The 14,791-nt window shown below is 36.1% G+C and overlaps 1 protein-coding gene across 1 annotated transcript; it reads left to right on the top strand.

The window, feature by feature from the left end:
* The first annotated feature begins 266 nt into the window (after positions 1-266).
* Positions 267-11,885, top strand: LOC100373166 (solute carrier organic anion transporter family member 5A1-like). The gene is made up of 9 exons (XM_006816180.3): positions 267-586; positions 2,667-3,404; positions 4,067-4,411; positions 5,320-5,484; positions 7,097-7,328; positions 8,293-8,443; positions 9,587-9,765; positions 10,085-10,149; positions 10,892-11,885. Exons 2-9 carry the CDS (start codon positions 2,681-2,683, stop codon positions 11,173-11,175), a joined length of 2,145 nt encoding a protein of 714 aa, XP_006816243.3. The 5' UTR covers positions 267-586; positions 2,667-2,680; the 3' UTR covers positions 11,176-11,885.
* Positions 11,886-14,791: the final 2,906 nt, after the last annotated feature.

The raw sequence follows: 14,791 nt of genomic DNA, 5'->3' as shown, positions 1-14,791 counted from the left end.
CCTCCCAATTAAAGCTAATTGCGATATAACCGCAAACTTAAAAAAAAAGAATATTCGCCATGATCTAAAAATATCTTTATTACATGAAGATTTGATGCATATTTCAGAAATAACACATTTTGTAGATTCTAAGTACTCAAGCACTACTATTGGAGGCTACGGACAGGCGCTTATAGCTTCCGACGTGTACCGTCAACACGCCGGTCATTGAGGTGGCTGATCTACTTACGCATAATTGAACTAGCTTGGCAGCGCTAAGTAAGTTGACGTAGGGAAGTATTTCTCATAGAAGCATCAAGCTATTCTCATGCCCTTTCGGTTGAACCTTGATGTAAATTAGCGGCGAGCAAAGAATACATGTCTAGATGGGATTGCCGTACGGGGCATGCACACTGACTGATTTCAAAGCCCGGGTCAAAACATAATGGCTACAGCTTTTGCGTGGTTGGCAGTGGACACTATCAGAACAGACCCCGTGTTTTAATTGAATTACAAGTACTCTGCAACGAAGAAACTGCGTGGAATAACCGCGACACATAGTAAGCAATTGTTCAGTTGATATTTTGCAGGGACGCCGACGGAACAGGTGAGTGTACATTGCTACAGTTTACAGGTAAAACTCGTTTAAGAGACATCGTGAAATGATTACCAAACACGCAAAACAAACTGTTTAAGTTGGCGTGATACGTCGATCTGAAGTTGCACTTCTTCTGGTTAGGTTTCCCAAAAGACGTGATGCGGCAATCATGTATCCGAGCGCGTGAGTGCAAACACATTCCGATTACACATTTGTCGCTCGTGTCGTAGAACTATGTGACAACTCCAACTAGCCACGATCAGTCATAAAACCCAGGTTAACAATAATATGTCACAACACTTTCAAATAATAATCGTGCCGTAAATTTGACAGAAACATGGATGCACTGTGTGAACGGATTAGACATTACCCTAAAATTATCGTTAACTGTAAAACATTATGGGCTGTCCTGACAAGACCACCTTTTATCGTAGGACAATGCGGCCTCGCAATTCAAAAATACCAGGTACTGACATTTGTCAACGAAGGTCAAGCTGACAGAGTGGTCTTGTCTTGTGATATATTCGCACGGTTTGTAGATTAGCCATTGGCGGTCCACGCTTTCAAATGACAATCGTCTGGGGGTGACCCCAGAGACGCACTTAGCGGTACCAACGACCCTCTTTTTTATGAGCTAGCATTATACGAGAATAAACACCTCAATAAATGAATGGCAATCTAAGTTCGACCCCAGCCACCCAGACTAGGCATTTAATGGACGAAAATGAACACTTCTGAACCGAGTACCTGTTGCCTTGCCTCAAGACAAATATACCGAGACCAAACTTGGAACTGCTGATATTTAATGATATTTATAATATCATTATTTATTTTATGGGATAGTCATTGGCAAAATGTCTTACGTCATATGTCAACTATATGCAAATTATATTAACTACTGTTTAACTTTATTACATAATAAGTTATCAAAAAATACGTTTTTCAAAAATGAGTTATCATTAATTTTAAAAGCAACGACTCGAAAAGTCATGGCGAGCAATGATGCACTTACTTGGTATAAACACACATGTTTAATGCAATATTGGACCCAGCAATGTTACACGACATAAATGCTAATAATAATATAACAAATATGTTAAAACATATTTTATACTGACCGGGAGAGTTCCCCATGCTGCGTTCACTTTCGCATGCCGGCGTGTCATGCTACAGCTCTGGTTACAGCATAATTTGTTTTAATAAAACGCAGCCGCGTTATCTACACTATTGCCCTATGTCATAGATGGAAGCGACCTGGCAATGAGACGAAATGTAAATAACGTTAATTAAACAATAAATTGGAAACGCGTATTTTATTATATCATTATATATATATTCTTGTCAACATGGCCATATTATCATACCTACACTTTCTTGCTGGCATGCCCACGTTTATCGTCAGGTTAATTAAGTTAGATGCAAGAATATTTTATGAACTGATTTGTAGAAAATACTGTGGCTGTGATGTTGTGTAAGATCGATTCTAGTGAAACTTATCTTTCAGAATGGCATTGTACGTCTTCCAACTTTTCTTTTATGCTTAAAGTTTCTAGAAGTCAAACTCCTCAAACACAGCTACGTTGCACATGCTGTACACGGGACTGGCGACATTTTTCTCTTATAAAGAAAGTTTTATTGAAATGAACGCTGAAAACATAATGCTCACACATTTTTCTAAATTATTCCCAAGAGGAACAAATTTCGGATATCCGAACTAGTATTTGGGTTATTAACCTCTATTTTATGTATTTTGAATAATTTTCAATTGAAAATAGCATTTAAAGGGAAATCATAAAACCATGGATTATTTGGAAAAAATATTCGGGCACCATATTCACAGCGCTCTTAGCCATTTATTCGATGGATCACATCGATCGGCAACATATTAGAAATTTCAAAATTGTTTGATGGTTTTTATCAGCAACGGAAGCCCGATAAAATCCTCTTAATGCCGAAACGTATCAGGGACAGTTGGCGGCGGGCCACGTCTATATATAGTTTTTCCAATGAAGTGATCTCTTCCTGGGGTTGCTGACATTTGCATTACATCGTCAAAGACTGATATACTGAACTATCATTATTATTTCAGAACCTTAGGCGGAGATGGAAATTACGGAGAACAACATAGATGGTGGCAATAGACGGATTGGAAAAGAGCAGCTCATCAACGAGAATGGAAACGAGAAGAAAGAATCGGACGACGACATCAAAGTTATTGATCCTGATATGATGTGCGGTATTGGAAGATGGCAACCCAAATTCCTCCAGTGTTTTGCAAATATAAAGTGTGTCTTCTTCCTCTTCTGTACCGCAAATTTTCTCTTCAGCTTCAGTTTCAGCGTCTTCATATCCACCATAACAAGTATCCAGAAGCGTTACGCGCTTCCGAGTTTGTTCTTCGGTCTAAATGCGACTCTTTTTGATAGCGCGACTTTACTAAGCGTCCTGTTCGTTGCGTACTTGGGAGGCAGACCCGGAAGCCATCGCCCGCGTTGGGTTGGTATAGGATTAGTGCTCGGGGCGATAAGCTTATCGTCTATTTCTTTGAACCATTTCATGTCGTCGCCATATGAATACGGTAAAGTGGATTTAAAATCAAATATAACTACACTGTGTTCCGAAGAGTATGACTACATGAAAGTAAACCGTAGCTTAACGGATTGCTCGTCGGACAGCGCACGCGCGGCAGAGTCGGATAGTGTAAGGATGGCAGTTATGATGCTATTAGGGCATACATTGGCAGGAATATGCTACACTCCGTTAGTTGTATTAACACCTACATACTTAGACGATTTCATTGGTAAAAAGAAATCACCACTATATTTAGGTAAGTTGGAATTGCACTCAGTATACAATACGATTGTAGTTATTGTGAACTATTTCAAAAGTTTTTTCTTTTACCCACAAAGTCGATGCTGGCACGCAGCTTTTATTCTAATTTTTAAATTGTCAAAATAATTATGCTTTTAATTTGATTTTTAATAACAACGTTTTTTAAAATTCGAACAAAGTCCTAACAAAAAGTTGTGACGCTGTAACCAGAAATGTTATACATTTTGTCTGGGTCTTAAAAACAGCGTTGAACTACGGTTAATTAATATAATTCGACAGTGGTATAGTGTACATTCTCTCATTTGCTCATCATTGATTCAATGCATGCCGCGTGACATTTAAAACACCGTTTCAATACATGTATGTACAGAGAACCACTATCCACAAATTGTCTGTAGAACGTGTTTGAACTTAACCCTTTTCTGTATTGGCTGTGAAGAAAGTCACAATTAATAGCATGTAAGTCGCAATCCAGTTGTAGCAAATATTGAAGTGTGACTCAGAATGGCATTACAAACCGAAGCAATTGCATTGTTCTGGCGAGAACATGAGAGAAGGAACTGATTCATCAATGCATTGTGTGTTGCTGGAAAAGTTTGTGTATGTCTGTTCCATGCTTAAATGTCACGTAATGTAAATATGTCTCTTTCTATCCAGGTATATTCTACGCTATGTATTCTCTTGGACCAGTCGTTGGATTCCCCTTCTCCTCTATCTTCGTCAGCATATATGTGGATGTGGGTCGGGTTGACTTGACAACCGTGGATTTAACTCCAGACGACGCGCGATGGGTCGGCGCTTGGTGGTTGGGGTTCATCGTGGAAGGGATTTTGACGTTGATGGTTGCCATTCCGTTGTTATTTGCACCAAAGAAACTGGCGCTGTCAAAAGATAAATTGAATGATGTGATGCAGGAGAGAAAACACGAAATATCGCTGAAAAACAACGATGGGGATGACGATGAAAACGCTGCGGGCCAAGAAGCGTTGAAACGAATCAAAGGTAGCTGGTCTACGCACGAAAGGGCGGTAGTCGTCGCGCTGCGCATGTGCGACATTTGTGTTGATAAACATTGATTTTCCCACAATACAATGCGCTCATCCATGTACGAGGTTCGACCTGGGTGCGACTAGCACTAATTACCGCTGATGACACCTTCGACACCTTCTAAATACCTAATAATATACGCAATTAAAGCTTGACAACGTCTCAGTTCGTACTCTGATCTGCGCATTAGTCAAAGTCGCAATCTTTGTTTATATAGACCCATATATCTCGCGTATGCGTGGCGCGACGACTACCGCCCTTTAATAAAAATAACATTAAAATTATTGAAGATGTTAACATAATTTTGTTTGGTCATGTGGATTGTTGGGACAGTCTGGGAAAAATGAGAAGCATTCTGGCAAAATGTGTGACAGCACAATTATTGAGTGTATTCAAAACATGAAAACTTTGACATTGACCCAAGCTTGGCCTTTAGAACATGACAACGATGGACAGTTTTTCTTTTTGTTACCTTAATGAGCTGTAATAGTCAATATAACTTTGTTATTGTGTAAACACCTGTTCTCAGCCACTGAGTTAAAAGGCAATGGTCGTCGCACCACGCATGTGCGACACTTATGCTGATAAATATTTATTTTCACATAATAAAATACATATCTTGCGCATGCGTGTCGTGACGACCACCGTCATTTAACAAACAATTTAGACAGGTATGGCAAACTGGACATATTTACTGTGCCAATAGTATTCGTATATATAATTATTTCACATGGTTAGAATCTAAGATACAGTGTTATGAATTTACTTTGAGTAGTATATATTATTTTTACATAAACAAATTACATATATTATTCTAATTCAAACTATTGGATTCATTTCTGTGTCAATAATTTATTTTATAGAATTTCCAAAAGCTCTTGGTCGGTTATTCACAAACTTGTCCCTCATTTCTATCGCAATCGCTTACGGACTAGAGGTTGCCATTATCTCGGGATTGGTGACTTTCGCCACTAAATACACAGAGGTACAATTTCGCATTTCTGCTACAATGAGCGCTAATATAACCGGTAAGTAATCATTGAGGTTACATTCACACTGTGCAAATATGTAAAATCTCCACTCTCATGTATGACAAGCAAAGCCTCGTAACTCAGCCAGTGTACATTGTTTACTATAAATCCAAATTAATTTAACATTTTCACCACCAGACTTTCTCGACCAAATTTGTCTGTACTTTTTTCTTATATTCTTCGATATTTCTGGAAAAAAACCTTAATTCTTTGAGTTAATTTTTCTGTTTTTACAATAACAATTGGCGATTCTTGTCCCAGTCTTCTGAAGGAAAGTAAAAACTATAAAAGGGAGTATTTTGTGAATTAAGAAACCTGCTCACATTCATATTTTTAGCTCCACTGTTGACAAAGTCAACACAGCGGAGCTGTTCATATTACTGGTTGTCCGTCGCCGTTGTCGTCAACTTTACAATTTCAACTTCTTCTTCGAAACCGCAAGTCAGAATGTTTATGAATTTGATATGCAAGTACCTTTGATGGTTCTTTCTCAGATTTTTTCATTTCATGTCAAAATCTCAAATACTCTATTTTTGGAGAATATTTTTGTCATTTTTGATAAAAAGTGATATTTTCGACTCGTTAAAAACTTCGAGTTCAATTCCTTTGATATTACATATATAGATACTACATGTGGACCTTTCTCAGATTTGTTCATTTTGTCATGATATCTTCAATTCTCTAATTTTGGTGAATATTTTTTGCAATTCTTGGTAAAAAGTGATATTTTCGACTTCTTGTCGAAAACCGCAAGTCAAATTGCTTTGATATTACATATATAAGTACTACATGTGGATCTCTCTCAGATTTGTTCATTTTGTAATGATATTTTTAATTCTCTAATTTTGGTGAATATTTTTGTAATTTTTGGTAAACAGTGATATTTTCGACTTCTTGTTAAAAACCCAAAGTCCAATTGCTTTGATATTACATATATAAATACTACACGTGGACTTTTCTCAGATTTGTTCATTTCGTGATGATATCTTCAATTCTCTAAATTTTGGTGAATATTTTTGTCATTTTCGGTAAAAAGTGATATTTTAGACTTCTTGTTAAAACCCGGAAGTCCAATTGCTTTGATATTACATATATAGGTACTACATGTGGACCTCTCTCAGAATTGTTCATTTTGTGATGATATCTTAAATTCTCTTATTTTAGTGAATATTTTTGTAAGTTTTGGTAAAAAGTGATATTTTCGACTTCTTGTTGAAAACTGTAAGTCCATTTGCTTTGATATTATGCATATAGGGTACTACACGTGGGCCTCTCTCATATTTGTTCATTTCATGATGATATCTTCAATTATTCTATTTTGGGGAATATTTTTGTTATTTTTGGTGAAAAGTGATATTGTTGAATTCTTGTTGAAAATAGCAATTCCGATTGCGTTGATACTATACATATTGTTTATTTTCTAATGATATCTTCAGTTATTTAATTGAAATGTGCATTGCTAACAGCGGAGCTATCTCAGCCGACAGACTGCTTGTTCATTTCAATTATATCAATCATTTTATGGTGTATATTGGCCTGAATATTGTTTGTGTAGTGAAATGTTGAACTATTTATATGTAAATGTCACCACGTGACTATTCGATTTCAGGTGTTGGTCTCGTTATATCTTCTACCATTGGTACATTGCTTGGTGGATACTTCCTGAGACGTTTCAAACCCGACCTGGTAACAACTGTCAAATATGTTGTTATTATTGCTATATTAAACGTATTTCTACCGATACCATTGTTGTTCTTGGGATGTAATAATGAAGAGTTTGCTGGGGTAACCATTCCATACCAAGAGAGAAACATCGTCACTGTCAATGACACATGGGAAAGGTAAGTTGATATACAAATGCTGGGGATTACATTTTTGTTATTATGATATTAACAGGGGTAAAACGTGACACAGATCTCTCTAACGATTACTGAATATGCTACTATAAAAACCTATACATCATCTGAAAGCTTAGATATATATGCGAATATATTTGACTGCGATGAGCCCCGATGTTACAGAGTAACTTGGCCGTTCTGAAATGTATATAAATAATAAATAAAAGAACATACGGTAGTGTATAAACTGTACAAATGCTTCCCTGGACGATTAACTGACGCTCAATTTCTCTATTGTGCTTTTTTGACTGTTGAGACGAGAATGACCTGTACATTGCACAATATGTTGGTAACGCCCAAGGCATTTATATAAATATGAATATGGTTTCTAGGTACGACCAGATAAATACAGACATGGTTCCGATAATTAGTATTTATCATGCATCATATACTAGTATTAACCTTTTTCTCACCTGTCGCTTTACATCCAATACTACGATAACGATGTTCCGTTTTCGACATGGTGTGAAAATCTTTCTTTTTTGAGAAAAAATATTTTGACAAGACAAGAAATTCATAAATATATTAAAAATAAGTCTTAGCGAAATGTATTCCATATGCACACGAATGAAAACATTCACAATTATCAATTACGCAATTATTTTACAGAAAAAAAATTGCTATATTATTTTTTGCTTTTTATTTTTCTTTACGGCTGAAAGAAGTTGAATAAAATTAGAAACTGTATTGTGTGTATGAACAATAACTTTAATACATATGATTCTACTTGGTTAAAACACTGTATTTTGTGCATAAAAACAAAATTTCACAATGTCGAAAACGATCTTTATCGTAGTGTCCACAAAGCAAATGAACATTTCCCAACAAAAACTTTATAAGAAGAGGCACCAAATAGGGTACCAAATTTGAAATTGTAATCTGCTAGATTGCTCCATTTCTGTTTCAGTGAAGACTTGTGGCCTGACTCCCCACTGGTGTCACCGTGTAACATATATTGCGACTGCACAGATAGTAGGTACGATCCGGTGTGTGGCAGTGACGGTATTACATACTTTTCCTCGTGCTTTGCAGGCTGCACTGAAACAGCCACACATAAGGTAATTAAGTGATACCGCCCATGGCGCCTTTAACATTATGTCTCAAAGTATTTTCCATGTATGATAGCCACTCGCGCTGATAGTTTCTAGGCTGAATGAATGAGTATTTGCAAATTATTTCTTTTCACTACTATATACGATGGAAACTGAGAAAATTATTATTTTAACACACATATACACATCCAAAATGCGGTAGAGCTTCGACTTTTCGTGTGAATATAAAAGATCAACACGCACTCTACCCAGCTAGTAAATATATTACACCTAAACTTGTTTTTAAAAATCGGTGCGTGACTAAATAGCAAATGACACTGGACATGAACCAGAGAATCCGAGAAAACAGTACCTCGCCTGAAACCACCAAAGTAAAAAAAATGATTCCATAGGCACAGACAAACAATACTAAACAAACGAATCTATTGAATCGTACACGAGTATGACTAATACCTCAACTTTGTTTAAGCCCATATGTAAAGAAACCATTGTCCAACACTCCACTATTAACTTACCTACGGACAACTGACACCCATTTGTGATAAAGAAGGCTCTAACATGAAAAGGATTAAGATCGAGATCTCGAAAAAAAAAATACATTGAAGCAAACTAATTGGGCAACCTTGCAAATCTAGGTCGGTAGTTAGAGTACCATTGCCCTCGAGGTGTCAAGTACGATTATTAGAAAAGTTAATCGTAGACTGTAGTTTAGCATCCCAACTGTGAAACAAGTTTTTATTTCACAATACAAGTTTCTGCACATTATCTTGGGTTATTGACATTATCAAATAGGAAGTCTTCCACATTGAGTTAACGAATTGTATAGGAATTCATAAGCGGTTTTTATTATGGTTTCACACTACAGTTACTTTATGTGTAAAGGCGTATTTTGAATTAAACAAAAAAAAACATTTTGCAAGAAGAAGCGGCATGAATGTATTTGAAACGGTTTTATTGGATATGACGCAAGAATAACCAAGTCGTATATTTGTAAGTGGCATTTTACTAAAGGGGACTACTCTGGGGAGGGGGGGGGGTGTCTAATATTTCTATAGGTAAAATAGCCCTATTTGCAGTGTTGTCTTTTTTAGGGGGATTGAACTTGATGCATAAGCAGAAAGTTTATTTTTTATTAACTTTTTTTTATAGAACTTTAGTTCGTGTTCATGTATAAACCCTGGAACGTCAGTATTATCCGAACAGACAGCCCAGATTGGCATATGTGGATGGCAGTGTACATCTATGTTGATCCTTTTCACAGTCGTCATCTTTATCGAGAGTCTCATCGCTTCACTACCACTAACTGCTTTTGTGATTATAACATTTCGGTAAGTTCGTCAAGTGCATACTAGTATCATATCTTCATATTGGTATTAATAATCCTAAAAAAAACTGTGTTTAGGTATTTCTATTTTCAATAATGTGCGTTCCGAATCCAACGCAGGTAACTGACTTGTTCGTTTGATGACCACGCAATTTGTATTGCATAGTTCTTTGTTGGTTTTGTTTTAAAATGTAAAGCGGAATACAGAAAGAAGCAAAAATGCATGACTGCAAACATATCTAGAAATACGCCTTATATGTGTTATATGTGATACATATCACATGACATTGTGTCACGATAATTATGTATAATGTATGTTTCAGTTGTGTTGCTCCCGCTGATAAACCGTTTGCCCTTGGGATTCGTCAACTGTTTGCTCAAGTACTCGGTAAGTCGATACGCAGTTATATAGTTTTCAAGCTTCTACTTAAGACAGAATGCTACTCGTACATTTTCGACATGCGTGCATATTTTAGCGTAAATAACATTGATAATATGTCGTAGCAAAAACTATAATTAATCGTTTTAGTATTAGTCAACAATATGTTGTCTTTTTAATTCACTGTCAATCTGTTTTTGAGAGAAAATGTCAAATAATATATATGCATGAAGTGACAATAGACCACAAAGAAAAAAAAACATTGAAATAATTTAATGTTTTAATTACATCTACCATGAACAAGTACATTTTTAAACACGGTATATCATTTCATGTCACGAAGGGAAATTTTGAGATATTGAGATATATCTTTGTCATAGAAAACAACGGTAAACTGACATACAACCTAATATTTTTTTCTCATCTTCGTTATATGAAATGTCATATATATATATATAAATGACATTATTTTGAAACATAATAAATAACTAATTGGGATTAGTGTGAATAATCAGTACACATGAATGCGACATGTATGGAAGGACAACAGCAAATGGCGTAATTAAGTTGGCAAGGACAAGTTACAGCTGGTAGACCTAGAATGAGATGTCTCAACCCATTTTCAACATCCGGTTAGGTGTAGTCATATTGCAGACCATGAAACGTTGTTTATTCAAATAAGTCTGCCAGTTTCACGGTCAGCTAAAATGTATTTTAGTGATCAGTTTATCATCTTTTACTTTTCCTACAGGATGGGTACCAACGCCTATTTATATGGGCATTATCATCGACTCGACCTGCTTGTTATGGAGCCAAAGTCAGTGCAGCGAATTCAGCACTTGTTGGCAATACGATCTCTTTGATTATCGTTATAAGCTATTCACCTTTCAAATAGTTCTCAAGATATTAGCTCTTCTTATGTACACCATATGTTGGCAGTCGCTAAAACGAAAAGAAGAGAAAGGTACGCTCCTTGAAATTAGGGATGTGAATCTGAATTTGAACACTGACAATGCGGAAGTTGTCTACTTATAATCGCTCATAACAACACGTGTGACGTTTAACACCCAAATACACCTCTTAGGTAAATAAATAGCGCCCTCTTACGACAAATCGCCTGTATGACATAGGTATGACGTAGGGCAGTGTTCACAGTGTCGTTATTGTTTTGATAGGTGGACGTTTTTCGATAAAACTACCGTTTCTCTTTAGAGATTTACTATATTATAAAAGGCCTACACAACAGGAAAATTAAAACTGTTTATTTGAATGATATTGTTTTACCATGTACGTCATTTTGACGTCACAGAAGCGTTTTGTCGCAGTATTTTGTATTGTAAGTTTGAGAACATATACACACTTCAACCGTATGTTAATTAGAATGTGCATTTCTTTTACATCATATTATATTGTAGATTTGAATTTGTAATAATAATAATTGAATTTCATATATTTTATTTCACTTGGATATTTACTTTGCTATTTTTACTCGTTCATTCGGATTTTAACAGAGTTAATATTAATTTTACTTCACACAAATGAAAATTAACATACTGCGTCATTCAATGTGAGTTTATTGCTTTTCACACGGGTTAGCAATTATTCGTATTTAAGTTTCCGATAATCATTTCGTAAACAGAGGTACGATAATTACAAATTAAATGATATTGTACTTACGTTTTCTATGTGAATAATAACACAATATTTGAATGTATACATTTAATAATAAAGTTCATCGAACTATACCATGGGAATTGTGGCCCTATATTTCAATAAAAAAATACGCATAACACCCTATTTAATCGAAGTTTCTGTTTCTCTTGAACCATAATCAGTGACAATCAGTAAATATTGGTATAATGTAAAATGTTGGTAAAAGGTATAATCTCATGTACCTGATATGTTCATTTTAATACCAATGTGTCCATTGCATTGCATATATAATGTTCTCGTGGATATGCATGCATTAGCAATATTCTGTAAGCACCACTGACAGATGGATACAAGTTATGATCATTTTTTGACCCACCCCCAAAAAACTATGTGTGTTTTAATTTGTGTTTCGTGACAAAAAATGATTTTGGTGTTCAAACAGTTAATCACGTATACGTTTAACCTTTATATAACCACAAGACTTGCTCGCCCAAATTATTCTACATCCTTTTTTCTTATATTCTTCAATATGTCTGGAAATTTCTGTTATTTTAAAGACCCGAAATTTGCGTCATTTTTAGTTTTTATTCAAAAAATTTGGCTATTTTTGTCCCAATTTTCTGAAGGATAGTGCAGATTATAAACGGGAATATTTTATGAATTTGTGATGAAAACAGGGAACTGGTGGTGAAAAGGTTGAAAAGTATGCGTAGTTAGCGTTGTTGTTATTACAGAGCAATGAATTACAGGACAATACCCCCGAAGGCACCAACCTGATCAATGTTTTACAGCTGTGAATGTTAACCTGACCTTAATCTGTATACGAATGTAATTCGCATGGCGATACTCACGTTGCCTCAACATTTCCTCTCGTTCACATTTGTGGATATCATGCGCGATTAATTTATTAAATTCTTGTGTATTGTAACCCCTGGAGTTTAGTCAATTTCAACTGTGATAACAGTTTTAGATATATGAAATATATCACAAATTTGATAACTTTTATTACCAGAAGTAAATACAAAATACTATTTATGTGAACAGAAATTAAAATATTGAAAAAGGAAATTACTAATAATGGTAAAACAAAATAATATTTAAAAAGATAAAAAGTATGCAACTGATATGATATGCGATTTATTTTTTAATACGATTTTTAAAACTCTATGCAAATGAGGGGAGTTTGGAAAATCATGTTGTGCGTCCTGTTTACGCATTCGAAACTTTCCAAGCGATCTGTGCGTTATCTAATGAGTTACATGACACATTCGACTCACGCGCATAGAACCTGCAACATCGGGAAATCTGCGTCGCATGTCACCGTACACCGCGCCTCGCATTCTAAGCAGACGCACGCCTTGTCATGCTAATCTAACCGCCCGCAGCTTCAGCCTGAAGAAGTAATAATTGTTACAAACATACCCGGCGCCACCCAGTGTGGAGCTTTAAACTACACGGCGTCCCGGCCAGTTCGCATTTTAACACTGAAACGAGCTGCACCCCGTAGCGGCATACTGCTTAAATATAGGATTGTTTCAACACCTTTCTCTTTCAAAAAATACTTTGTACAAAACACACAAATTGCGTAAAAATTTCAAATACAGCGGCGCTGTTCTACGACAAATTTGAGATTATAAAATTGCTCTAGTAAATGACCTGTGTTTGTCCTATTTTTACGTTAGATTTCTTGTATAACGCAGGATGATGTATGTAGCAGTAAACAAATTGTTGGTGGGCGTGGCGTATTTACTGAAATTAGTTAAACTATCAGCACACATTTGTGTCAGATAACTACCACTAAACTACACCGAAATATCATTATATTCAAATGTAATACCCAAAAGCATTCACAGTTGAGTCGAGGCATATATACAACGCATATGCGTCAAAAAACACGTCAACAAGCAAGCTGCTTTCTGATTGATCCGACTGTTACGTGTTAGCGTTGGCTGGCAAATCAGATATAATCTTGTTAGTAGCTTCGCATTCAACTTTCGTTTCGGGGGCGACGCATCGCACGCACTTGCGCAGTAACACAAAATAACACTGAATAACTGACCCGTTTGCTTAGCACGCTTCATGTAATTGGAGTCCTCGAGGCAAAGACATACCAGAAATGTTTATAATTCAAACGCGATGGACACCAATAGTACGGCACAGATTAGCATGTGCTGTTATTGTTCTCTGTTTGTTCCAGATTGTCCCGTTCACCTCGACATTCAGTCACGGTCAAGTGGATATCGAGGTATCTTTCAAAACATGGATCTGCTTGTGGTACTTTACGTTCTTGTACACAACGAATTCATTGTTTATAGGATATTATTCTACCACTAAGTATGAACATTTCAGATTCAACGCACCTGCAAATGCAATACCAGATCTAGATTTGCTGAAAGTCAAATTGAGGCCTCGACCCTGGTGATCCAATCACGCAAGCAAGCTGCGTATGATTGAGGTGGCGTGATAGGGAAAACGTTAGAATACCATGTTGTCTGTCATATTGATTTTGTTTCGTTGTATGATTTACATTTTAAATATTTACTGCGATACACCATACCGTCAATCATTTGTTGTGCATTCCATAGACTATTTCTAAGCATTCGTTGACATTTAATGTGCCGGTTGGAGATCGAAGATTTGTTCTAAACTGATTACAGAATCTTTATTGTTGAATCTAAACATAGAACATCACTAGACTAGGACACCTCCACTTCGTATCTTATATGTCGCCTTGCCGATTGCAAGGACACCCTTCAGTTTAATAGATATTAGCACGCTGATAATCTGAATATGCTAATTTTCCGAACCACGAATGCCAGTTTTATGTCCCCGCAAGCATTGTCTCAACTGTAAGGCTATCGAACCCGTTGCGTACACATTTCCATTGTTAAGTAGCTTATAAATCTCCCGTTGATGAAACGATCGGCGAGCGTAAACGCTCTTGGCAATGACGTGACATTCCGTCTTTATGCATATCACTCCGTTCCTTTGTCAACAA

Source organism: Saccoglossus kowalevskii, chromosome 14, assembly GCF_978046115.1.
Source record: "Saccoglossus kowalevskii chromosome 14, keSacKowa6.1, whole genome shotgun sequence".
NCBI classification, from domain to species: Eukaryota; Metazoa; Hemichordata; class Enteropneusta; family Harrimaniidae; genus Saccoglossus; species Saccoglossus kowalevskii.
This window is presented reverse-complemented; position numbering and strand designations above follow the sequence as displayed.